Source organism: Gavia stellata, chromosome 12 (assembly GCF_030936135.1).
Source record: "Gavia stellata isolate bGavSte3 chromosome 12, bGavSte3.hap2, whole genome shotgun sequence".
NCBI lineage: Eukaryota > Metazoa > Chordata > Aves > Gaviiformes > Gaviidae > Gavia > Gavia stellata.
In genome coordinates, this window is record NC_082605.1 from 7,003,822 (window position 1) to 7,027,274 (window position 23,453).

Below are 23,453 nucleotides of genomic sequence, written 5' to 3' on the forward strand. Positions count from 1 at the left end.
AGCTGACAGGATCCCTTCCAGCCCTGTTCTCTGTGATGCTGCGGAGGGTTCTGAATCTTTTAGTGGAGTCTCTCTATTCAGATGTTGGACCTCTGGAGGTTGCCTCCAGAAGAGACATCCCGTGGGATCTCTGTGGGTGTGTATCTGTTCTGCCCCTGTGCCTCTCCAAGACTGTGCTGAAAACAAACCTGGGCTGGGTTTCCCAGCTGGAGGGTTTGGTTCTGCTGCTCAAGTCTTCCTGATGAGGCTTTGGAGGTGGGACTAAGTTGAGAACCTGAGTTGATAGGACTTTGCAGAGGGTCACCTTTTGATTAAAATCTCCAGGTATACGGTGTATTTTTGTTAAAGTCTCGGTTTCTGGACCCCACTGGCTCAGGGCACAGGAAGCACTAGCAGGAGAAAGGATGAGTCTGGAAATGCGTGGAAGAAAGCTTTCTACAAATCTGTTCTTCATATCCTCTGGGGACAAGGTAAAGCTTTATGAGCCTATGCCACAACAGAGAGGACTTTATATTAAACATGAGTAACGACTTTCTAACAGGCTGGCTAGGAAAACACTGGAGGACGTCAGCCAGGGAAGCCTGGGCTCTCCACCACCAGTGGGTAAGAGCACGGCTTTTGAACAGCACAGGTTAGGTGGGTCGTCCTGCATGAGCCAGAGGGATGGGTTGGACAAGTGAGTTTCTTCCAGCCTTGCTTCCGATGAACCTGTGCATTTACAGAAATGCTTGCAGTGCCTGAGATTAGGGAGAAAAGCTTGCAAACACGAATCCCTGAAGATCAGAGAAAGCCCCAAAACCTACATCAGAAGGTAAATCAAGAGAATTGCAAAGTTGCTATTTCTAAAAGTTCCATTTCTTTAAAATAGATCATTACTCTGCAGAAAACTGTAGGGGTAACTGTTGACAGTGCTGACTTATGCTGGCCTAGATTTCAATCGCTCTAGCTCTAATAAGAGATTTAGTTTAATTCCATGTCAGTGGAGTTATCCCAAATTTTCATCACTGCAGCTGATAGCTGAATTTGGCCAGTGGTAGCCATCAATGAGAATAAAAGGCAGTGCGAGGTAATTGTTACTCTTTTTCTCGTGTAGGTAGAAGGAAAGCCTGCAAAATATGGCTGAGAGCTTTAGTGTTAGAGGCTGTACAGCCTTTTTCCACAGCCCTTCCTACAAGAAGCAGCGGCTTTTCTGGCACAGAAGATAAAGCTGTTTTGGGAAACAGGCCTGGTTATTTATTTAAAGTCAAGTCTCTGAGGGTCCAAGAGTCTGGCATCGCTCAATGCAGAGCAAGCGAGGAAGCCGTGCATGCTTGGGGTATGCTTGCAGAGAACGGGGAGCAGCCTTCGCCCGGCTGCAGCAGCCCTGCCCAGGGCACCACCGCTGCCAGTGTGCTTTGGCAAAAGAGGACGGGGGATGTGCTTTCCATCTTCTCTCACAGCAGTGGTGGTCCCTTCCTCATCCTCCTCACTGCTGGGGAAACTGAGTCTGGTGGGATCCCATTTTGGGGTCTGTATTAGCTTTTGTAATTTCAGTATCCTAAACATTTGACCCTGGAAAAGAAGCAGCACAATAAAGGAAAACAAAGTTTTAAAATGTCCAGCAACTGAGGGAAAGGCAGAGCTGCATTCACACACAGTCCAGGGGTGATCTGAGAAGCAGAGAAGTTTCTTGCTTTATCATTCCCTAACCATCTTCATCTTCTCCTGTTCATCTCATCCATGTGCCCTCTGAAGCCATCAGTCCCAGCACAAACCCTCCCTTCCTCCCTGGGCTTCCTGCTCCATTCCCCCTCTCCTCCTAACCCTCCTTCGGTGTCCCCTTCCTCCCCACCCCTGTGCTTGTCCTGGTGGGTCCAGCATGGTGCTACAGCAGAGCGTGTCCTGTCTGTCTCGGAGAGCACTTCAACCTCTTTTGGTTCAACTGATGATCCATTCCAAAATTGATTTTAATCCTTGCTTATAGGTAAACCAGTGGGAAATTGAGTTCAGTTGAACCAATAAAAATGAAGAATTTATTTCTGGAAGAGCTTCGCATGGAAGGATTGCAGCACTTTATCAATGCAGCTTTTGATCTGACCTATCCCTTGCTTTGGTACAACATAATTTCATTCTCTTGTGGACAATGGGGTAGACCTGGTATGATCCATAGTGCGGGGGCACTGATTCTGATAAGAAGCAGTATAAAGCTGAACTATAGCAGAATAGTACATCTTTACCTGTGACAGCATCCCTCCTAGGGGGCACCTAGGGTATTCTAGGTGCAATTTTAATGATGCTGATCTGAGGATGGCTGTTCTGTATGGACATGACTTAATCAAACTAGCTAAACTCTTCTGCATATATCCTGAAGGAAAGCAGTTGAGGTACCTTTTAAAAAGACTGTTTTCCTTTCTAAAGCTTTTGTTGTTACGTCCCGTGTAACCAAGAGAGCAGCCAGAGTCAAGGATCAGGTTGGTTTTTTGGTTTGTTTCTGGTTTATTGTACATGTGTGTATTTTTTTTAGAGATCATGTGATCTCTGAATGTATTTGGGTATATACATTACATATACATGATATCATTATATCGGACATTAGCATAGCAGGCTCTGATGAGCTTGTGCCCTGGCCTGGCAGCAAGACCCATGCCATCCAAGTGGCTGTGAGGGGCAGAGGAGTGCCTGGGCAGAGCTCCCATCCTGGTTGAGACCTTATGTTTTCAACTATGTGATGATTTATTTTTACAGCACTCTATCTGAAAGGAGAAGACACAGTTTGAAGTTGTATGGTACTAAATTACCTTGCAGAAGATTTGGTCTCTGCAGACATGCAGGCAGGTCTGTCGCTCTGAGAGCTCCCCGTGCAAGGGTTTGGGCTGCTGAAGGCCAAAAGCAGCTTCCCAGGCTAGGAGAGGTTTTCTATCATCCAGGCCAACCGTGCATAGCCCTTTATCCCTGTCTAGTCGCTAAATTATGCATTGCTGTCTCAGGTCTGCTTCAGGGCTGGCAGGCCTGAAGTCTCAGCCGTAGAGGCTCATGATCCTGGGTTGAGCGAGCAGAAGCCCAGCCGGTGCTGCAGAGGGTGGGAGACGGTGCCGGACAGGGCAGGGCAGAGCAGGGAACACTGGAGCAGCTGCCACCTCCATCCCTGGAAGAGTGGGCTGCCTTCCTCTTGTTCCCGATGTCCTCTGTGGTACATGCTGCCTTTTAGCAGGCTCTTTAGTGAAGGAAGGAGACCTTAGTTCTATGGTTTGTTTGCTTCAATTACAGCTGGCCGTCCCTGAGGAGCAGCTAAACTGCATGTTTCCCTGTCCTGCTTCTGCAGGAGAGCTGTGAAGAGCTGCTCGAAAGGGTGTTTGCTTTTTATTAGGTAGGTGGAAGGAAGGAGCGCAGCAGGGAAATGGCACTGCGCGAGGAGAGAGGGAGATGGGGTTAGTAAATGTCAAGCTGTTTGCCTCCCGCGTGTGCTCGAGCACATCCGTAGGCTGCAGGAGCAGCAGCTCTCGCTGAGGACAAGGCAGAGGTTGTGCAAGGGGCAGGTCAGGCTCCGTGGGAGCCGCCTGCCCACACTGCTCCCGGAGGGGCGGCACGGAAGGCGCCTGGGCTCAGAGCTTTGCTCACAGAGCCGTGTCCTCAGGGCTGGTGGCGTCCTTGGTACCAGCTCAGGGAGTTGGCATGGGGTAGATTTGCAAAGCCCTTGCTGGACTGTGATACTACTGCTCTCCTGCTGCTTCTTCCCTTTACTTTCCCCTGTCCCAACTCCTCAACAGCGAAGACCGGGATCTAGCACCTTCCTGGCTGATGGCTGCTTTGCCATAAGGCCATCCCTATGCCCTTTGCTGGTCCCCATCCCCCTCGTCCCTGCAGTGGTGTGTGATCTGCTCCGTACAACGTGGTACAGGCAGCACCAATTGTCCTGGCGGGCTGTCAGCGAGGCCGCTATCACTCTTATCACTGCCTGCTTGATTATCCCTGACGTTGTGCCGAGGCTGACATCCTCCTAATGTAATATAGACACCACGATGATTACCATCATTGCAAGAACTATAAGCACCAGACGATGAAATTTAACAACAGTAGGTGCAGCCAGGATGAGGGGTGAGATGGAAATCGTGCTGTCTCTGCTCTCTGCCTGTGGCCCTGAGCAGTCTCCATCTTCCAGCGAGATCTCTGGGGTTTTGCACTCCTTTTCCTCTCTGCTACCCAGACACAGTGCTCCTTGCCTGGCCTGGACCATCTCACGGCGCTCTTGCGGGTCATTTATGTTACCAGGTAATTCTTCTCTAGGCTCCCTCTTTGTTGGAGGGGTCTGCTCTGTGTCCCTGAGGCATTTCTGCTCGAGGATTGCCCCTGTTCCTCTTCAGTGATACCCTGAGCTGTGGGGGACCCCACCCACCATAGGTGAGATGAGACTCAAAATGGGCCAGACTGCTGCTTGTCCGGTGGAGACCAACAGATCCTGAAGCTCCAGGAGAAGCACTGGATGAGCATCTATGCAAGCAGAGCCTCTAAGGGCAGGTATCCTGCTGCAGTGTTTGTTTTACCAACTAATTCCCTTTGCAGAGACCATATCTGGGTCACTTTACGAAGCTGATCAGCATGGGTCTGGCTTGCGGGAGCTTGAAGTATCCCCCTGAACAGAGGCCTTTCCTGCTCCACATAATAATGCCAAGTAGGAAACCCCTTTTATTTTCCTGGTGTATGGCCTTTGTAGGGCTGACATGTCACAGTCCCATCTCTGGGGCGCGAGGGCTTATCTCAGCTGTGCAGGGTGTGGGGCTGTTGTGCCTGTAGAGGTGCGGTTTGGTCTTTGGCCTCCCTCACCTGGAGCACCCCTACTTTGAGGTGTGATCCTCTGGGAGCGGGAACGCAGCCCGCTCTGTTGCTGCACGTAGTACTTTGCTCTTTTGCAAACGTGCCAGGTTTGCACTGTGATTAAACGCTGGTGTTTAGACTGCAGCTGTCCAAACCAGGTGTATTGGATTCATACAGGGGGAAACAAAAAATAATTTCTGGAAGATGACTCTTAACCAGACCAGACGCCTTTGCAGCAGGAGCCGGAGCCTCTCCCAGCAGGGCTCCAGGACTTGGCCCGGAAAAACCCCAGTGTCCTGGCCTGGTGGGGCTGAGAGCTGCTGAGGTTATCAGCTTCCATGTTAGGGTTCCGCTTTGTGGTGGTGGTGGTTGTTTTTAAGCAGGGTGGAGGGGGAGTCTTGGCATGGAGATGATGCTATGCAAGCATAGCTGCCCCTCTGATAGCTCAATTTTGGGGAAGGGCCTGCTTCTTGGGGATGTGAAATGGAGCTGCGGAGAGAGGGAAGGAGAAGGGGTCTGGTTTGGATTGTATGTGTACCCCACCATCCCAGCCCTCCGGTTGGTGTCCTCCCTCTTGCCCTGGGCAAGGAGGCTGGACACTGGCCCTGCTGCTGCGCAGGGGAGGCCAGTGCCCGCGGGAGACAGCAGAGCTGGGTCTGATGAGACAATTTTTACTTTCTACTGGTGCCCAAAGGCACATGTGCTAATGGTGCTATACAGGGAGCTCCCCGGAGTTTGTTATTTTCCCTCATCAGATACCCATGGGAAGGTGCTGGGTCCTCTTGTGGCAGCTCATCGAGTAGTGAATTCTGCACTCATGGGAGTATTTCTGCACCCTTTTCTGTTCCTTCTTGGGCTGCCCAGTTCCATGGTGCTGGGTGCGCTCATGAGGAACCAGGGAGTTGGCAAATGCTTCCTCTGAACCCTGACAGCTCCCTGGAGATATATATATAGGCACAGAGGGAATTAATAGCAGAGCTGAGCATCATTTGGTGTGCATTAGGAGCAAGGCAAACAAGTGGATTTAGAGAATGTTTTGTGTTGCAAGTTGCCTTGAGCTGTTTGATTATTCCCCCCCCCCCCCACTTGCCACCTTTTTTTAATTTTTTTTTTTCAACTCAGTACTTTCTGTAGTTTTGCCTGTGTTAATATTTCCCCCCGCTCTTGCCACTCACTAGTTTACTCCCAGCATCCACTGCTGGACTCCCTGCCACTGCCATCCCTGGATCTTCTGGCTACTGCATCCAGCTTCAGCCCTTCCTGGACTCTTTATTGAGATTTGCAGTTTATAATTTGGTCTTGATCCTCATCCCCTGAATAAAACAGATTCCTCCTCTGTGCTGCCTGAGGACTTACCCCCGTAGGTCATTCAGGGGCTCTGTGCAGCCCCTCTCCTGTCCAGTAACTTCAGGTTTGCCAACCACATTGAGCAAGGCTAATGCAGGGGCATTACTTCTTGTTTCAGCATGGCTGGAGCATTGCAGGATTGGGCTTCACTCTCGTGTTCTTGCATTGCCACCACTTGCCCTGCCTGTTGGGGGGTGCAGGCAGACTGTGAGGGGATGGGCTGTGTTCACGAAGGGGTTGCAAAGTAAAACCCAGCCTACCAAGAGCATGCAACCTGCACCCCGCTTCTCCCCGAGGCTGGGTGTGAGTGTACCTGCGTGGAATCGGAAGCAGCAGTTTCTTGACTCCGAGGTCACTGCAGTTACAAATTTCAAACCCAGGTCCCAGAGCACTGGATCACAGGAGAATTTCAATGAGAATGGCTTTCTAATCTGGACAAAACTAAGGGCTTTTGCCATCGCTGAGGAATGTTTGGGATGTCTTTGGCCAGAAAACTCACCATCCGATTCAGCTCAAGGAAAAACCCACTATAGGAAATGTCACCTTAGCTAAGTAAAACCCAGCCAAGTTCTGAACAACCCAAAGCAAAATGCTACAATGGAGAGCGCAAAGCTTTCTTAATTGCCTGGAGCGCTACCATTCATTCCCCTGCCTGTCTGGTACGTTCTTATGCTCGTATGGTCACTGTTAATTCATGCTGGATTGTTCTAATTAACGCCGATGAACTGTTCAGCCAAGAAGACTGCAGAGCTCTGCAGAGACGGCTGGAGGAACATCTCCTGGTTTCTTTTGCTGTTTTTTTTCTCCTCTCTTGCGGACAGGCACCGTTTCTGTCTGTAACCAGTAGGAGCCAATTTTCTGTTTCATAATAGGAAAATACTAATGTCAGGACGCCCTCCTTACCCAAAGCTTTCTCCTTGAACATTGCTCCTCTTTGCTTTCCTAATTGCCGCTGCTCAGCTGGAGGTACCGCGCACCTTCCAAACACATTGTTTTGTTATGCTGTTACTTACCAAAGGAAAAAAAGAATATGAGAGAATATTGCTTTGTGTCGTGCTTTCCTTGCTTTAACCCCTTCTGTGCTGATGTGGGGTATTTTTCTCTAGGGCGGGATGTTTTGCTTTTGGCAATACATGCTTTTCGGCCTGAAGCTCAGGGTGTGATGGAGCTCTGAGGTGAAGAACACCTAGAAATCATTTCTGCTGGAGTCTGAAGATGCCTTTAAAATGTGTTGTCTTACTAAAGCATCCTCTTCGGAGTCATTGCACTCACATAACGATCACCTATAATAGGACAGGAGTTGGCAAATTGATGTGAAGTATGGGTGGTTTGGGGACCAGAATGATTTGGGTGAAGCTCTTGGAATCAGGTTGGCTGAAAACTTAATGCTTGGAGTTACCCTTGAAGACTGGCAGGTCTGGAGCCTGCGAGAGCAGAGCCTCGGGGAGGGCGCTGGAGCCATGCTCCACGTGTTTCTTTGGGACTGAGTAGTTGGACAAGGATCGTAGATCTTTGTTTTGCTGCGTCTCTGCTTTTGGCTCGTGGGCTGTGCTCTTGCAGGTCAGTAATCGGGAAAATTCACAGAAATGCTGGTTTTGCCAGAAACTTCAGAAATGAGCAGGTCTGAGCCTTTTGTGTGCCACCCCACTGATAGAGACGGGGTGGGTTACCATCCTGGCAGCCAGGGCAGGTTACCTGAACCCCTTGAGGCTTTTTTGGGAAAAAAACCCAGTTGCCTGGAGTAGAGCTAGGATGGAGTAATAGTGTATGTGGACAGAAGGCTGCTGCGAGAGGTGTGCTGTCGGGAATTTCCTAGTGGCATGGAAGAAAGGAGGAGGCCTGGCAGAGCAGGGACCCCAGCAAGAGCTGCAGAAAGCAAAGCTGAAGCCTGAAGATTAACCCCATAGGTCTGGAGGGACCGTACAAAGCCAAAAAAGCAGCCTTTTGCTTAGTCTCCGAGCGTGCTCCTGTGGCTTCAACCTCAGAAACCGCTTTGTTTAACCATGAAAGGAAAGAGGAAGCTGTGGTGGGGGTTCTCTGCTCAGGCTCTTGAATACATCGCCAGCTGCCTTTCAGCGAGCAGAGTTGTTTCCTGCTCCAGCTCATTAACATCTGGAAAAGAAAAAGTGTGGAGTAGTGACTAAGTAGTTTCTCAACTTATCAGGAGGGTCCCATCTGTTCCTGAGCTGTGTGATGCGCTGCTGTCCGGCTCCTGGGCACCTGCCTGCCCCACCTCTTCTTTTTTTTTTGCTGGCTCCGCCAAGAGAAAGAGTTGTGGTGGTATCAGCCTGGTGGGTGTCTCCAGCCAAGCCTCTCCTCAGTCCTGCCTTCCTGCTGCCAGCACGGGGCGAAATGGGGAGGGGTTTCTGAAGATGATGTTTGTCTTGTGGAAGCTGGTTGTTTACTGTTTGTGTTTGGGTGCTGCTCCGAGACCCAGGGTGGACCAGGGCAGAGGCAGGCAGATGTTTAGTGAGAAAAGGTTTCTGTACCACCTGGTCTCTTCCATTGTCGTAATGGTCAGGTCTGCAACAAGCCGGCAGTTACAGGCAGAGTATTTCACCTCTAATGAAGCTCCAGCAAAGAGGGGGTTTTGTCCCGTGGGAAGCAATGTTTCGGCTCCCAAGGATCATGCGAGCTCAGGTAGGTGCCAGACATGCTTAGCATGGAAGTCGCAGTTAAGCATGGAGTCAGCTACCTCCTTGGGGAAGTCCAGCCCTCCTTGGAGGGTTTTCTGCTGCCAGATGTCTTCATGTCTGGAATTGCAGGTATTTACAAGTAGCCCTAGGATTCAGAGAGAAGCAGAATCCTGTTTGCTGTGTGGTTTTCTTCTTGTACCTTACTTAAGAAAAGATAAGGCATGAGGATTTTTTTTAATTTTTTTTTTTCCCTAATCTCAGATGATTGTGAAAAGCTCTTCTCTTTCACCCTGTGTTGGCTGTACCTGAGTTTGCAGACAGGCCGAGTTAACAAGTCAGAAAATGACTGGAGGAGGTGACTGAGGGGTTGGTGGTTGTGGAGTCTTGTGGTGGGACTGAGCCCTTCTTGTTGGGGCAGTGCTGATGCCAACAGCACTTCTCTTGGGGCTGGCGTTGTCCTCTGCAGTTGTGTGATGTGGCTTGGAAGGGCAAGCTCACAGCTGCACACTTTGGGTGCAGACATTCAAACCGAGATAACTGCATCTGGCCTTCAGGATAATCCCAGTATAGATCTATGCCTCTCCCCACCACAGCCTGGCCGAGTTCTGGCCTGGTTGTACAAATCCTGATTTCCTGAGGGTGCCACTTTACTGTGGCTTACTTAGAGACAAGGTTTTATCCTACTTCATGTGATCCCCTTGCTCCCGTTCCTGGTACCCACTGCTGCCTATGCCCGGGGCTGCCCTGCCTGCACCCGTGCTGCCAGGCTCCGCACCTAACGAACCCTGCGGGCAGTGCACAGGGGGCTGGGGGCAGGCAGGCAGCTCGTCTTGCATTTGCAAAACCCAGCAAGTGGCCTTGGGGAGGGGGCATATGAGTGGTCAGTGGGCTTTAGGGGTGCGTTTGGGCGAGGGAGAGCACAGGAGGAAGTGTGGTGGCGGCTCTGCCTGTGCTGCTGGTTTGGCTCCACAGAGGTGGGGGGTGTGGGCAGTGTGGTGGGCAGCTCAGCTTTTGAGCAAGAAGGGGGATGCTCATAGCCTGCAGGCATGAAGGAAGGCAGCTATAAAGCCAATGGTATGGGCAGCAGGTCGAATGCATTTTTTGTTCTGGTTGCAAAGCCTTTCTTCCCCCATTTCTTCCCCCAAAGCCTTGTTTCCCCCATTTTTCCAAAGCCAATATTGTTACCTAATCCACGTTGCTAAAATTCTTCTGTGTTAGAGGATCATCTTTTCTGTGGGAAGACTGCTGTACTTCTCTCTAATATTGATTGCCTTATTCTCTTGTTTCCCTTCTTAGATCTACAATGAGAATAGAAACCTGTTTGAAGTCAAGGAGAACGTGCCCAGGAAATTGGTGGAGAAGGTCGCAGGGGACATTGAGAGCCTCTTGGCCAAGAAAGTCCGTGCTTTAAAGGTAAGGTGATGGGCCTATGTGCTGATCCTTTGTCTGATATGCTCACTTTAAAGAAGAGGGTTGATGCAGGTGTAGCGTTTATGATCTCAGCTTCAAAGTAATTTCTATGGTTGTGTGGCCTTTTCTGCATACTGCATCCTGCAGTTGCACAAATTCATATGGAGTATGCCTGGGGTGTGAGGCGAGGACGTATCGTGAGGATCTACTATAGGTATCTTCTTGCTTTTTATCTTCCCCCACCATCACGTGAACATCTGAAGGTGCTGCCACAAGAATACAAGTGACAGCAAAGGCCTGGCAGCAAATTTGACCCAGTCATTTAACTGGAGGTGTGGTGAGTGGGAGCAAAGGTACTGCAGTGTCCCTGCAATAGCTCATGGAAGAGTTTCAGACAAGTAGGGTTTTTTTCCTGTTTAAGAGAGGATGCACTGAAATGTTTGTGCTGGTGCCTGGCACTTGAATCCTGTCATAGACTGCATGTGTGAGTTGCCTTCGTGGGTGCCTGCGTACGTTTCCAATCTATCATCCTATTTTATAGCACTCCTTTTAAAATGAATTCATTTTATCTGTACTGGAGCAAGGTATCCTGCTCATGATGCTGGCTCGGTAAAACCCGGTGGTGGCTGTAATGAGGCGGCAGTGGGGCCATGCTCCACTACAGTGTTCTCTGCTACCAGGGCAGAGACAAGTAGGTGCCTTCCTGGAGAGATGAAATACCCTCTCCGCTGCAGGAAGGGTATGGGAGCCATGTAAGAGTTTCACTTCCAGGAGCTGTAGTGTCCTCTCAAATACCTGACTGTAGTGAGCAGGATGAAGGTGTGCAATGAACATCTGGCAGTATGGCCAACTGGGTATGCCTTGCAGCTTGATTAACTAGAAGTACTTTTGTGGGGCGATAGACAAGGGGTAATCTCAGAGCAGGTAGCATAGTTGTTGTGTCTGCGTAGGGACTATAGCCAAAATGACTTGGTCACCCTTCAACCTGATGGGCAGGAATGGGAGCACAGGAAAAAGTACCATGGTGAGGGAAAAGGTGTTGCAATAACTGAGGTGTAACTAAGTCAGTGAGAGTTTAGAAGGTACGCAGAAGGAATCACAAGACACCCGCGTAGGCCAGAGGTGTCTCAAAACCTGACAGGATCCAAGCCAAGTGTGGTCGAAGACCAGCTTGACTGACAGGATGGCATGGTTGTCCACAGTAACTGGTAAATACGGTAACTGTAGGGATTTGGGTGAAGAATATTGTTGTGTATTCAGTTCTTGAGTTTGGGAGGTAAACATCAAGCCTACTTGGGACTCACACCAAGTATTTTAGCTTGAATGGAAGAAGCTGAAGTGGGACTGAACAGGTGGACATTGTCACCTCTGCCTTTGGGCTTGGAGAAGTGAAGAACAGGGAGACCAGTTCTTTTCTTAACATGAGCTTACATACCTGTGTTTGCATAGTTTGTGTGCATGCGTGAGCAGGTATCATCTATTAAATGTTCCAAAGATGCGCACCGCCTGTAGATGCTGGAAGAAGACGTGGGTGACAGAAGTTAATTGCAAACTTGATACGCACCTGGACAATGTGTGGCTCCTGTGGGATGCGCAGGGTAATAACACTGGGTTACACGGCAAGACTGTGCTGGGTAGTTTCTGTTGAAACCATTTGAATTTCAGCTGATCAGTTGCTGTGTTTTTTCTTACTCTTTGCTTTGCCTCACACAGACTTGCAGAGAGTTTGTGCACCTTCTGGTGCTAGGTCAAGGACTAGGACTGCTAGGTGTGGTACAAAGGACTAGGTGTGGTACAAAGGACTAGGTGTGGTACAAAGGACTAGGACTGCTGCCTGTGGTACAAATAACTTTGTTCATCTTCCAATTTTACTTCCTTTTTGTTGGGTTTTTGGGCAGGACTGGTTGGTGCGCTTTTAAGGGCTCACTTGATGCTGGACCCGACACACAGGAGTGCTTCTGGCAGCACTGGTTGGATAACGAGCACTTGGTGCTCTTTTATCGTAGTGGAAACAGTGATCCGTTGGCCTGAATTAGTCCCTTCAAGAGGACTCCTTCAGAGTACAGTTGCCGGATGGAGCAGTCTCTTACATCCAGCTTGCATGTAAATTCTTGGCATCTTGGATTGGTGGTACTGACAACAAAATCTGGAAATGGGGAAGTTGATGGGAGGAGGAGAAATTAGATCTTCTGAATTTCTTCCATGTTGTGCTAAGCTCCTTCAAAGCAGTGGGGCTCCCACAGCTTCTTCCACTCTCCAGCCTGTGTTTTCTTTTGTCTCAACTCTCCCCTTAGTTGAATCATCTCTCCTGGAGTCATTTCCTCCCCTTCTCTCATGACTCACGAGAGTGATGATGACTTCTTGAAATATATTTTTCAGCATCTGAGTCAGGTGGGACTCCATGTATCAGCGAGGGCAGGTGAGGAGGGAGAAATGGATCCTCTCCTTGAAGTATGAATTGGTGCATCACTCATGTACTGACTCTACTGAAAAGATGCCTCCCTGTTTCCTTTGCTGCAGGAAAGAGAAGGGATACTGCCTGTGCTTTGGTGAGGCTTTGTAGTAAGCTGCTAGCTAGCCTTTGGGCACCCATGATGGATGGATGCTTCAAGAGTGCCGTTCTGAATAGGTGGTGATTCAGTCCAGCCATCAAAGAGCCTGTTTTCCTCTGTTTCGAAGTGAAAATATTAATGTGTCTTTATTAGTTAAACTGTGTGCAGAGCACTTGCCAATAATACATAGTTTCTTACTCTGTGTGTTGCATTTCTAAGAAGCAGAAATCAAGTACAAGGAAACCACACTCGACTGTCTGACCCTGAGAGCCATGGTGCTGCGCTGTGCTATGGAGCTGGCACTAGCAGGACACTCTGATTTCACACGTGCTTTTTGGAGGAGTGCCAGAGCCAGGGGTGTGTAGCAAAGAGGGTAATTGCTTCCTAAAATAAGTCATCTACAAGAATCTGGTTATTTGGATGCTGTCCCTCCCTTTTTGTTCCAGGCCATCATATCTGGTGACACTCTCATTATGGGACAGAAAAATTCCTAGGAAGATCTTTATGCAATCCCCACCTGTTTCAGCTGGCATTAGAGAAAAGCATATACAGCTGGTTCCTGGGGGACTTTTACCCCATGTCCCATGCTGCAGCCTCTATTTCACATGGAATTTTATCACCACTAACTGCCCTTTCCCCCAGCATCCTCCAATGTCCTTTCTCCATGATGATTTCATTCCTTCAAGCCTGCCTGCACAGTCTCCTTTGGGCTCTGTAGCTCCAGCCACCTTTATTCACAAGCTTTAGCAGGAGGGGAGTTAGAAGAGATGGTCTTCAATACCAAAAGTACAGCTACTCTCCTTTGAAATGGAAGTAAAAGGTATTGCTGCTCTTGTCCACGCTCATGAGCTTGCCCTTGTTAGGGCTAAGAAAGACATCTTCCTTCACGTGTGGAAAGGAACGAGGTGGCAGGTTGCCAGATGATTGCAAATCCCCATTGTGTTTTCCTTGTGCTGGGAATCACAGCTGGCTGTCTCATGGATCGACATCATCTGAGACTAGAATTCAACAGGTTGGTTGTTTGGCAAATAGATTCTCTTGCTGCCTCTTTTTTTTTTTAATTTAAATTTCCTATCTCTTCTTCAGTCTCTCAGTGTGTTTGGACCCCTCCTTGCCTTTGTATGTGCCCAGAGAGATGTGTACCTACGGGCTAGGGCTTCTTTGAGCTTGTCCAGGAGACCAGCTGTTGGAGTTTGCTGCTGGTGGAGCACCAACTGGGCCAGGGCAAAGCCATCACCTGGGGGTGGGCATGGGGCAGCTGCTGGCTCTGGATTCCCAAACCTGAGGGGCATTTTTCTGTCTTCCCCTTTCTTTTCTTCTCTTAGTGTAGCCTGTCTAGGATTCCCTACTGCACCCGTAGTAGTGAGACCTTCTCTTCCTCTAAAGCCTCAGTGGCTGTGTTTGGTGAGGTGGGTGAAGATGAGCCGGTTCTCCGTAGAAAGGAAAGGAAGCAGCAAAGGTAAAAGGCACTGGAAAGAGCCTCCCTTGCCATCACATCCAGCCCCTTGCCTTCTTCATGTGCCCAGAACACAAGAGCATCTCTTCTTCCCTTCCCTGTGCTGTTTGCCATTCCCGCTTGGTGCTCTGCCTGCAGACCTGAGCTGCTCCTTCCTACCACACCACGTCCCTGGATGCCCCAGCCCTGACTGCTGCTCGTGGCCCCCGAGGAGATCTCAGCAGCCCAGCCCCACTTCCTCACCTGTGCTGGCAAGGCCAAACAGTGTGGATCAAAGTGAGAGGGCAGCAGGGGGGCTGCTGAGGTGATGAAAGGCTTCAGAAAGCATCGGTGCACATGGCTGAGGTGTTACTGTGTCACCTCTGCTGCGCAAACCCAGCGCCTCAGGAAATTCTTCTATTGCCAGAAAAGCACCTCTGCAGTGAAAAGGTGGTAGGGGAACAAGAGGAGGTCATTGCTTGTGGTGCACGACCTGGGGGACACCCCAGATCTGTTTCTTTTATAGTACTAGGTGAAGTGCATGAGCAATGCCTCCGAGTCTATCCTTCCCTGAAGCTCCACAGACTGGAGGAGAAGGGAGTTGTGATTTGATGGAGGAGGAGGCTGATAGATGGAAATTTTAGATCCTAGGCTATGTTTTTAGGCTTGTTTCTACTTTTTATACCGTTCTTGCGAAGGCTGCTTTTGGATGCTGACTGCTTCATCCTTCACATATTTAACCACAGACAATTTGCTTTGCCTCCTGCGAGCGGCACATCCCACAGTTTACTGAGTGGGTTATGCCCTGAAGTGAGCTATTTATGCACCGTGACTGGCCTAAAGACTGCTGTCTGTGCTGGTGGTCTTCCCCTATCTCTAAAAAGATACATTCCTATCCATAAATCATGGTACGAATGTCTGTGGGCTCTGGCATTGCCCCCATGGGATGCTGGTGGCATGGTTGGGCTGGTATTTTTTCCAAAGAGCTGTTTTAGTTTTGCATATTGTACATCACCGGCAAAATCTTTTGGCTTAAGGTGAAGTTTGTTATCTTTCTGATGGACCTCAGCTGTGTGCAGTAAGTGTCAAATATGAAACATTGAGTAGAAGTGCAGCAAAGTGCCATTTCATGTCTCAGAATTTATAATGTGTGTGTATTTTACACAGGTGTGTGTGTATGTAGTAAGTTCGGTGCACCTTGCATGACTCTGGCAATGAGAGAACTGACAGCACTTACCAGTAGCTCAGAGAAAAGTTTGTGGGTTTGTTTTTTCTGTTGTTGTGGAATGTAACTGCATATTTTTGTTGTTATGTATTTAGCTCTAGTGTGGGATGAGCATTTGGGAGAAAGGAGGGCTTTGGTAGGAGGGTTCAAGGCTCCTGTTCCTTCAGCTAAGGTATTGGAGCTCACAGTACTTTTCACTGAAGACTTTCAGATTTTCCTGTAACAAGAGTAGGAAAACCTACCCTTGGCGTTAGACATTTTCTTTTGACAGAAAAATGAATGCAGAGGACAAGACTGGGGATTTTCTGTGTTTTGAAAGCACGCTGCAGGGACGTCTGGCTGGGTTTCCTGGGGCTACAAAGCCTGGGTGAACATGGCTCTAGAAGTTTGGGGAGTTCCCATGTTCCTTTGCCTTGGATCTTAAGGGAAGGAGGCTGGAAGAGCTGGGATTTGGCACACGGCAAAGATGGTTGATATGGAGATGATTAAGATTTGGGGTTTCTTACTGCCTTAAGCAAATTTCTCAGTTTTGTCTCCGATTTCCACCCCCTGCCCTTATTTAGTGTTTTCCCGCTTATGGGCATTTTTTCCTTGCATATTCCTTCTGATGTGACAGTGCAGTTAGTACTTGGCCATGCTTTAGGATCCTCTGATGGAGGGCGAGGTGAGAGTTTGGTGCATTACCATGACATACTTACCAAGCTTGCTTCTCAGGGGCAAGGGCTGGTCAGCAGGGGCTCGCAGGAGGTAGGAGCTCAGGCCGGTTGTGCTTTTAGTCCCGGTTGAATGCTCAGTGCATTACTGTTCAGCTGGGACTAGTTCCAAGCTCCATTTACGTCTGGCACAAGCATATATCAAGAGTGCAGAGGGGATTTAATTGGACAGGTTTATCCCTTTAACAATTCTGATAGCCCTGAGATTTCCCTTGCAGGTACGTGGTGAACTGAGTCTTTATCAGCTCTTCTGGTCCCTGATAGGGACAATAAAAGGTTTCACTTGTCTGAAGAGCTGCAAAAATTGGCATGCAGCAAAACATCTCTCAGCCCAGTTCAGAGCATCTCCCTACTCCCTCCTCTCTTGACGGTGGAGGTGCTGACCTCTGTCGCGGCGTGGGCTGGTAGGAAATGGGCAGTGTGGGCATGGTGGCTTTCTCTTCCCTCCTTCACTGTTGGGAGTGTTGCTGTTCTCTGGTCTTGGTGGCACGTGGTCTTCAGGGCAGGCAGCGAAGGGGTCAGCATTCAGCAGGAGCAGCCCTGGGGTCGCACCAGATTTCTCCTCCGCTGCCGGCAGGGCAAGCTCCTGCTGCTGTCTCACTGACCTGCTGAGTTTCTGAAGCAGGTTCTTCCAGGTGCTTGTTGGCCAAGTCGTTGGTATATTTAACTAGAGGGGTCCCAGGACCAGAAGAGAGAGACCCTCCTGTGCTGCAGTGCTTCAGGGGTTCGGGCTGGGTGGCAGCATGCGGTGCTGCACACGTGGCCCTGGTGGGTTTTCCTGCTGCGGTGCAATGCGGCCCTGGATTTTACCTGGCGGGGGACTTCTGGGCATGCCAGAAGGCCACCAGTGGTCACACCTTGGCCTGCTGAGTCCCAGACCAATGTCCAAGCTCAGGGACACGTTACCTGTCTCATTTAGGCAGCAAAACAGGAGAGGAAAGAGGGAATAAACACAGATCAGGTGAGCTCAGATGCAGCCTGTGACCTTGGTGGGATGTGAGGCTTCATTGCCCTGTGCACACCCGCCCCATTCCAGCTGCATGGCCACGAACAGGAGCTCTTGCATTGGTGAACGAAGGACCACAACCAACATCAACTTTGTGCATGCTGAAGTACAAAACATTTGAAGGTGCGTTTTGTTAATTCATAGTGACAAATCCATCCCTCTTCCCACTTCTTTGCTAATTGCTGGTTGGTGGCTTTTGTTTTTAATTCTATTTTTAATTCACTCCTAATCAAATCCTGGCTGACTGTCCCTATGTATTTATTTATTTATTTATTCATACGTGTGTGTGTGTGTGTGTGTCTTCTCCTGCCTCATGATTGTTCTTGTGCTGGACCTGCTCCAGTAATCCAATTTGAATCCAATCTCCCAGGTCTGGAATTCTAATTTACAGATTGCAGAGGGGAACCGAACAATGCCTGCACACCAGGATGGGGGTTTATTGTCTAATCTAATCAGGGACAATCAGATGTTTGTAACAAGTCTATCAAAACTGTATTGGGCCAGTTTGCCGAGCAATGTAACCAGCTTTCTTAACAGCGCTAACACGATTTAGGGCTTCCTGCACTTTCATGCAGATTATGTTGAACGTTTCCCTTTCTTCTGCCATGGATGCTTGGCAGCAGCCCAGCCGATGGGCTTTATGACTTTGTAAGCTGTTTGGTGCACTCTGTGGCGGCAGAGGTTTGCAAGGGCATGGGGGCTCCTGCTGCTGCCTCCCCCGGCACCGCCACACACTGGAGTTTGGAGGGCTCCTGGCATGATCCCGTTTGGGGGCAGCTATGCGAGGTCCAGACTCAGTATCGCAAATGTGTCTGGAGTCACAGGTGGGGGAGTGAAAAGCAATGGTCCTGACCTGTTAAAATATTCAGTAAGTCTCCATATGAGGTCTCTAGCCCTGTACGCACACTGTCAGCCTTCAGGTACTGTGGGCTTGCCTTGCTGTTGGCAAAGAACAAATGAAGAAACCTGTGCCCTCTCTTGCCCTTGGCAAATTAAGGCTGTTGTTTCTGGGTATTTGCTTTAAGAAGTTTGGATGGTTGCAGTTCAGAGGAGACCTCTTTGAGGTTTTTTTGAGATGCCCTCCCAGGGCCTAGACCCAAAGAGATGGCAAAACCGGTTCTGCACATGAGCTGATGTCTCTTAATATAGTTCTCCAACCCAGACTGGAGTTTCCTTACTTTTCACAGAATCACTGCGGTTGGAAAAGACCTGTAAGATCAAGTCCAACCATCAACCAACCCCACCATGCCCACTAAACCATGTCCCACAGTGCCACGTCCGCATGTTTTTTGAACACCTCCAGTGATGGTGACTCCACCGCTTCCCTGGGCAGCCTCTTCCAGTGCTTCACCACTCTCTCAGTAAAGACATTTTTCCTAATATCCAACCTGAACCTCCCCTGGTGCAACTTGAGGCCATTTCCTCTTGTCCTATCACTTGTCACTTGGGAGAAGAGACCAACACCCACCTCTCTACAACCTCCTTTCAGGTAATTGTAGAGAGCGACAAAGTCTCCCCTCAGCCTCCTCTTCTCCAGACTGAACAACCCCAGTTCCCTCAGCCGCTCCTCATCAGACTTGTGCTCCAGACCCCTCACCAGCTTCATTGCCCTTCTCTGGACACGCTCCAGCACCTCAATGTCCTTCTTGTAGTGAGGGGCCCAAAACTGAACACAGGATTCGAGGTGCGGCCTCACCAGCGCCGAGTACAGGGGCACCATCACCCCCCTACTCCTGCTGGCCACACTGTTTCTGATACAGGCCAGGATGCCGTTGGCCTTCTTGGCCACCTGGGCACACTGCTGGCTCATCTTCAGCTGTCTGTCAACCAACACCCCCAGGTCCTTTTCCGCCGGGCACCTTTCCAGCCACTCTTCCCCAAGCCTGTAGCGTTGCATGGGGTTGTTGTGACTCAAGTGCAGGACCCAGCACTTGGCCTTGTTGAACCTCATACAATTGGCCCGGGCCCATCCATCCAGCCTGTCCAGATCCCTCTGCAGAGCCTTCCGACCCTCGAGCAGATCAACACTCCCACCCAACTTGGTGTTGTCTGCAAACTTGCTGAGGGAGCACTCGATCCCCTCATCCAGATCATCGATAAATATATTAAACAAGACTGGCCCCAAAACAGAGCCCTGGGGGACTCTGCTTGTGACCGGCAAATATTATTATTTCCTGTGCAAATAAATAGTTTCCTGACTTTCCCCTTCCCAAAAACTGAAATATCGCTCTGGTCCCTTTCCCTTGCAGCTAGCTGTCAGCAAGGAGGTGAACTTGCACTGGTTCTCACGCTCCAGGTCTGTACCACTTAGCTCTGCGCCCAATGCCTTTGCCCAGGGATTTATTTTAGGCTTGTGGATTCCTCCCTGTCCCAAAGTATCTTCCCTTTGGCAGGCACTATGTGCTGCACTCATCCTTGAGGCAGGCATGCCGAAGGGAGCTGCAGCATGCTGCCGGTCCCTGCGTTGCATCTAGGGCTGAGGTTCGTGGTCGCAGGTCACGCAGCAGTGCTGGGAGCTTTAGCTGGGCTTTTAGCCTGAGCAAAGCTTGCCCTTGCGCCCGCTCTCTGAGCACTGCCGGGCTGGTTTGCACGCACAGGGAGGAAAACTATGAGCTCCCTGTAATGGGAACTAATGCTTCTTTGAGGGTTTAATCGCTGTGCATGCCTTGTCTTTCTGCACTCTGCACCCTGTGGTGTGAGGAACCCAGAGACCTCTGAGACCAAGTGAAGAGAAGTATGAAATAGTCCCTAAAGGGTGTTTTACTTCCCTTCCTAAAACTGTGTTGTGTATTTGAGAACAGTTTGCATGTTGTTTTTCAGTTTTTCCTGGTTTCTCCAGCGCAGGAGCAGCACTTTTAGCAGAGGTGGAGGTAACTAAAGCCATTAATGTTGTCAAGGGATTTGCAGCAGTTGTAGTTCTTGGCTGTCTCAGAGCTCAGATCCATCAGCTTGGTCCTTACCCTCTCAAGTTCCCGAGGCCTGGTGGGGCTGCCTAATTCCATGCACTAAGGGGACGTGTTTGGGGATGGTTGAAAGGATAAAAGAAGATGAGCAAGACTTACTGGTCTATCTATATAGATAGATATAGATATAAAAATGGTGAGTGATGCAATAGAGGAGGGTGTCTCAGAGGGAATTGGTGCTAGGGAAAAGAATTGCCATTTAATTCTTTATAAAACAACCTTTAAACATGGTTGGGAAGAAATGTTTGCAATGATAGCAAAATAAAAGAAACCATGTCACTGAAAAAGAGATTTATTTGAATTTCCTTGGTTAGTTTTGGTGTGAGAAAATGCATTTCCATGGCAGTTTGGTAGCTAGAGTCTCTTCTGCGCCTTGTCCTATGGCTTTGTAATCTGGGTGAGGGGAGAATCTTTATTTCCCCAGGGCTGCCTGTATTTTTGCAGGGAGTGTGTACCTCTACGCTTATGGATCTGCTCTCAGCCTCTGGGAGTTTGGCCCCTGCCCTCCGTGCTGCTGTACATCCTTGAAGAGCTCTCTGAAGCCCAAGATCTTGGGCAGAAACGGTTCCCACCAATTTATTCTCTTGTTTCGTGTTTTTTCCCCTGAATGTTTGACATGCATCATCTGGGATGGAAGGCTCTTATATTGAATAGGAATAGTTGACCTGGGAAGAAAAACTGAATCATTTTGAATTCAGTTCAGGTAGAATGAGGATTATTTTTTTTTTAAGGGTTTCATCCCCTAGTTGGACTAAAAATCAATTATTTGTATAGCTCTGTTTATGGACAAGTAGTGAAGTTAAAGACTGTAATGATTGAGGGGGTGGAGGCTTGGTCCTGCAGGTTAATGGACTTGCATGAAGCTTTTTTGTCTCAAAAGCTCTCTTCAAATACCGCCTCTTTTCCTAAAGAAAGTGGATTTAGCAAGTCTCATTTCTGCAGCCCACGAAACGCAAATCAGCTTTGGCACAGTTCATCTCGGTGGGTCTCTGCATGAGAGTCCTGACTTGAATAGCAGGGATAGCTGCAGGTGAAGAGTAGGAGGCTCGCGTGAAGACAGCTTGCATAATAAGCATTTAGCTTGGCTCTGGGCAAGTGGTGCTGTGCTGTTAAACAGGAGCTGGCACGCGAGTGTGCTCTCTGTCTTGTAGTATGGTGTCTAGCGGGGACCGTGCTTTCTGTTCGTTGTAGCTTTGCTTTGCATCTGCTGCAGCTTTAATGGTGGGAGCCTGAAACCCATCAGCATCCAGCCCTACCCTATGGCAAGGAGCTATTATATATTCCTGGAGCAGCTGATGTCCATTAAATGTTTGAGTGACACTACAACAATGTGTAAAATATCTGTGATAAGGATCTATCAAATCTTAATAAAAAAAAAGCGACAAGAATGTAAATTGCACATACAATTGTGATAAAGAGCCAGAGGTAACATTAAAGAGATTGTATCAATTTAATGCAAGTTTAGTGCCAAAGCCTGTGATCTGCTCTTTACAGAGGAGTTGTTGGGAGCCCATAGTATTCCAGCAGACAAGTGCTCAAATTGTCCCGGTCCTCTGGACTGGCCACTCCTGCAGCCACCATGCTGCATGGAAGCTTGCAGGGGATTAATGAAAACCTTTCCTGCTGCTATAATAGAAATAACATTTCTTGGAAAAATAAAGTGCCCCTCTGCCTGCTGGCCTTTGGGTCTCTCAAAATACAATTAAAAACCAGCTTAATACAGCCACGTGATGAGAAATCTGTCAGCATTCACAGGCACGATCTGAAGTGAAAGCAAGATGAAACAGATGCGAGCAAAAATATTTAACTGTGCGCCTGCCTGCCTGGTGGTGCTTGTGGAGCAGCCTGCTGAACTGGGACGTGCAGGGCTGGAACTGGGTTAGCTGGGGGAGCTGGTAGCAGGAGCAGCTCCACGGGCACGGAGCTGGGCTGCAGCAGCGCCTGCGAGAGCATGGGAGCTCATCCGTCACCCAGCCTGGGCTTTGTGTGTCTCTGCCTGTGCCTGCCGGAGTTCCCTGTTCTCTGGGCAGGTGTTTCTGCTTTACGTCCTTGTTTTGTGTCCCTCCTCTACTGTTTCAGATATGCCACGTCCCTGAAAGTGGCTGAGGAGTATGGCCGTAAAGGCTGTTGGAAGTACCCTTACAGGTTTGATGGAAGTGGCAGCTCCAGGTTTCTCAGCGCGGTGCAGGGCTGCCAGCTGTAGGTTGGTATTTGCGCCTGCTAAAATGTCTTCCCAAAACTTTAAACATAATAATGGGAATTAAAGCTAATTTTAAATGGTGGGGTATTTTTTTCCTGCAGGCATGAAAATTAAAAAAAAATTCCTTTACCAGCTTTACTTAATTTCTTAGGAAGTAGGGGATTATAAAGGCTGGGACTGAACCACCCTTCCAGACTGGGATGCCAGCGCAGGGCTCCCACGAGCGCCGGCAGTGCTGCCTGTCTATGGCTGATCACCCGGCTTCGGCGCTGCAAAATGAACGGTTGTCTTTGGCTGTCCTGTGTTTGCCTTTTGTGCACTGCTACTTGTAAGTGGGGTGAGTTGAAGTCCCACCTCAGCTCTACACGAAGAGCTGCGGTAGCAACAACAACTTCACTGGAGTTGTGCTGGGAGCAGTGTTTCATGTTGCACACCAGTAGATGGCACAGCTTTTATATCAGCTAATTATATAGGGAGCAAATGCCAGTCTGCGCTGTTCCTGTTGCTAATCTTAGCCATGCCTCGCTCTCCACTTGCGCAAATGAAGATGTGCTTGGAATTGAGGAAGTCAGATAAGATTACTGGAGAAGATGTTGAGCTTTGCAACATTGGGGGGCAGTGGGAAACCATGATGGGGAAGAGGAGGTAAGCAACTGTGTTCTTGGATGAGCGTGGAAGCAGATAAGCAAACTTCAAGGTGGTGGTAGGGCTTCCCGTGCACATTCCAGCGAGTGATGAATTCCCTTAGGATAGATATATTTGACAGCTCCAGCTTTACACATGGGGAAACAGAGGCCTGGTGGGATCATACTTTGTCTTTGATACACCCAGGAACAAGAGCTGTGCTTCCTAATTAAGTTCTGGGACTTCAGCTACAAGGTGTCCTTCATGCGTGGTTACTGCAATAACATCTCCCTGGAGCTCAAAAGCTCCTTCTCTCTGCTCTGGTTGGGTTTGGCACTATTGTTCCCTGGCCAGTTCAGGCTTGAATGTGAAATTTTTTAGCAGAAAATGTGAAATGCACCCTTCTGAAAGAGTTCAGCCTTAAATCTTCTCCCTGCATGATGCTGCCCAGCTGTTTTGCACCTCCCCAAAGCCAAAGCAGCACTTCGGACCGATCAGGCTTGGCATGTGGAGCTTGCTGAACGGTGGCCACTGGAGCCAGGAGGGTTGCT

The 23,453-nt window shown here is 49.2% G+C and overlaps 1 protein-coding gene across 2 annotated transcripts in view; it reads left to right on the forward strand.

Annotated features, from left to right (window-relative positions):
• Nucleotides 1-23,453, forward strand: part of CACNA2D2 (calcium voltage-gated channel auxiliary subunit alpha2delta 2) — a 201,057-nt gene that overhangs the window by 53,612 nt on the left and 123,992 nt on the right. For both annotated transcript variants that reach the window (XM_059823569.1, XM_059823570.1), the window contains exon 2: nucleotides 10,071-10,187. In XM_059823569.1, coding sequence (XP_059679552.1) covers nucleotides 10,071-10,187 — 117 coding nt within the window. The remainder of the gene's footprint in view (nucleotides 1-10,070; nucleotides 10,188-23,453) is intronic.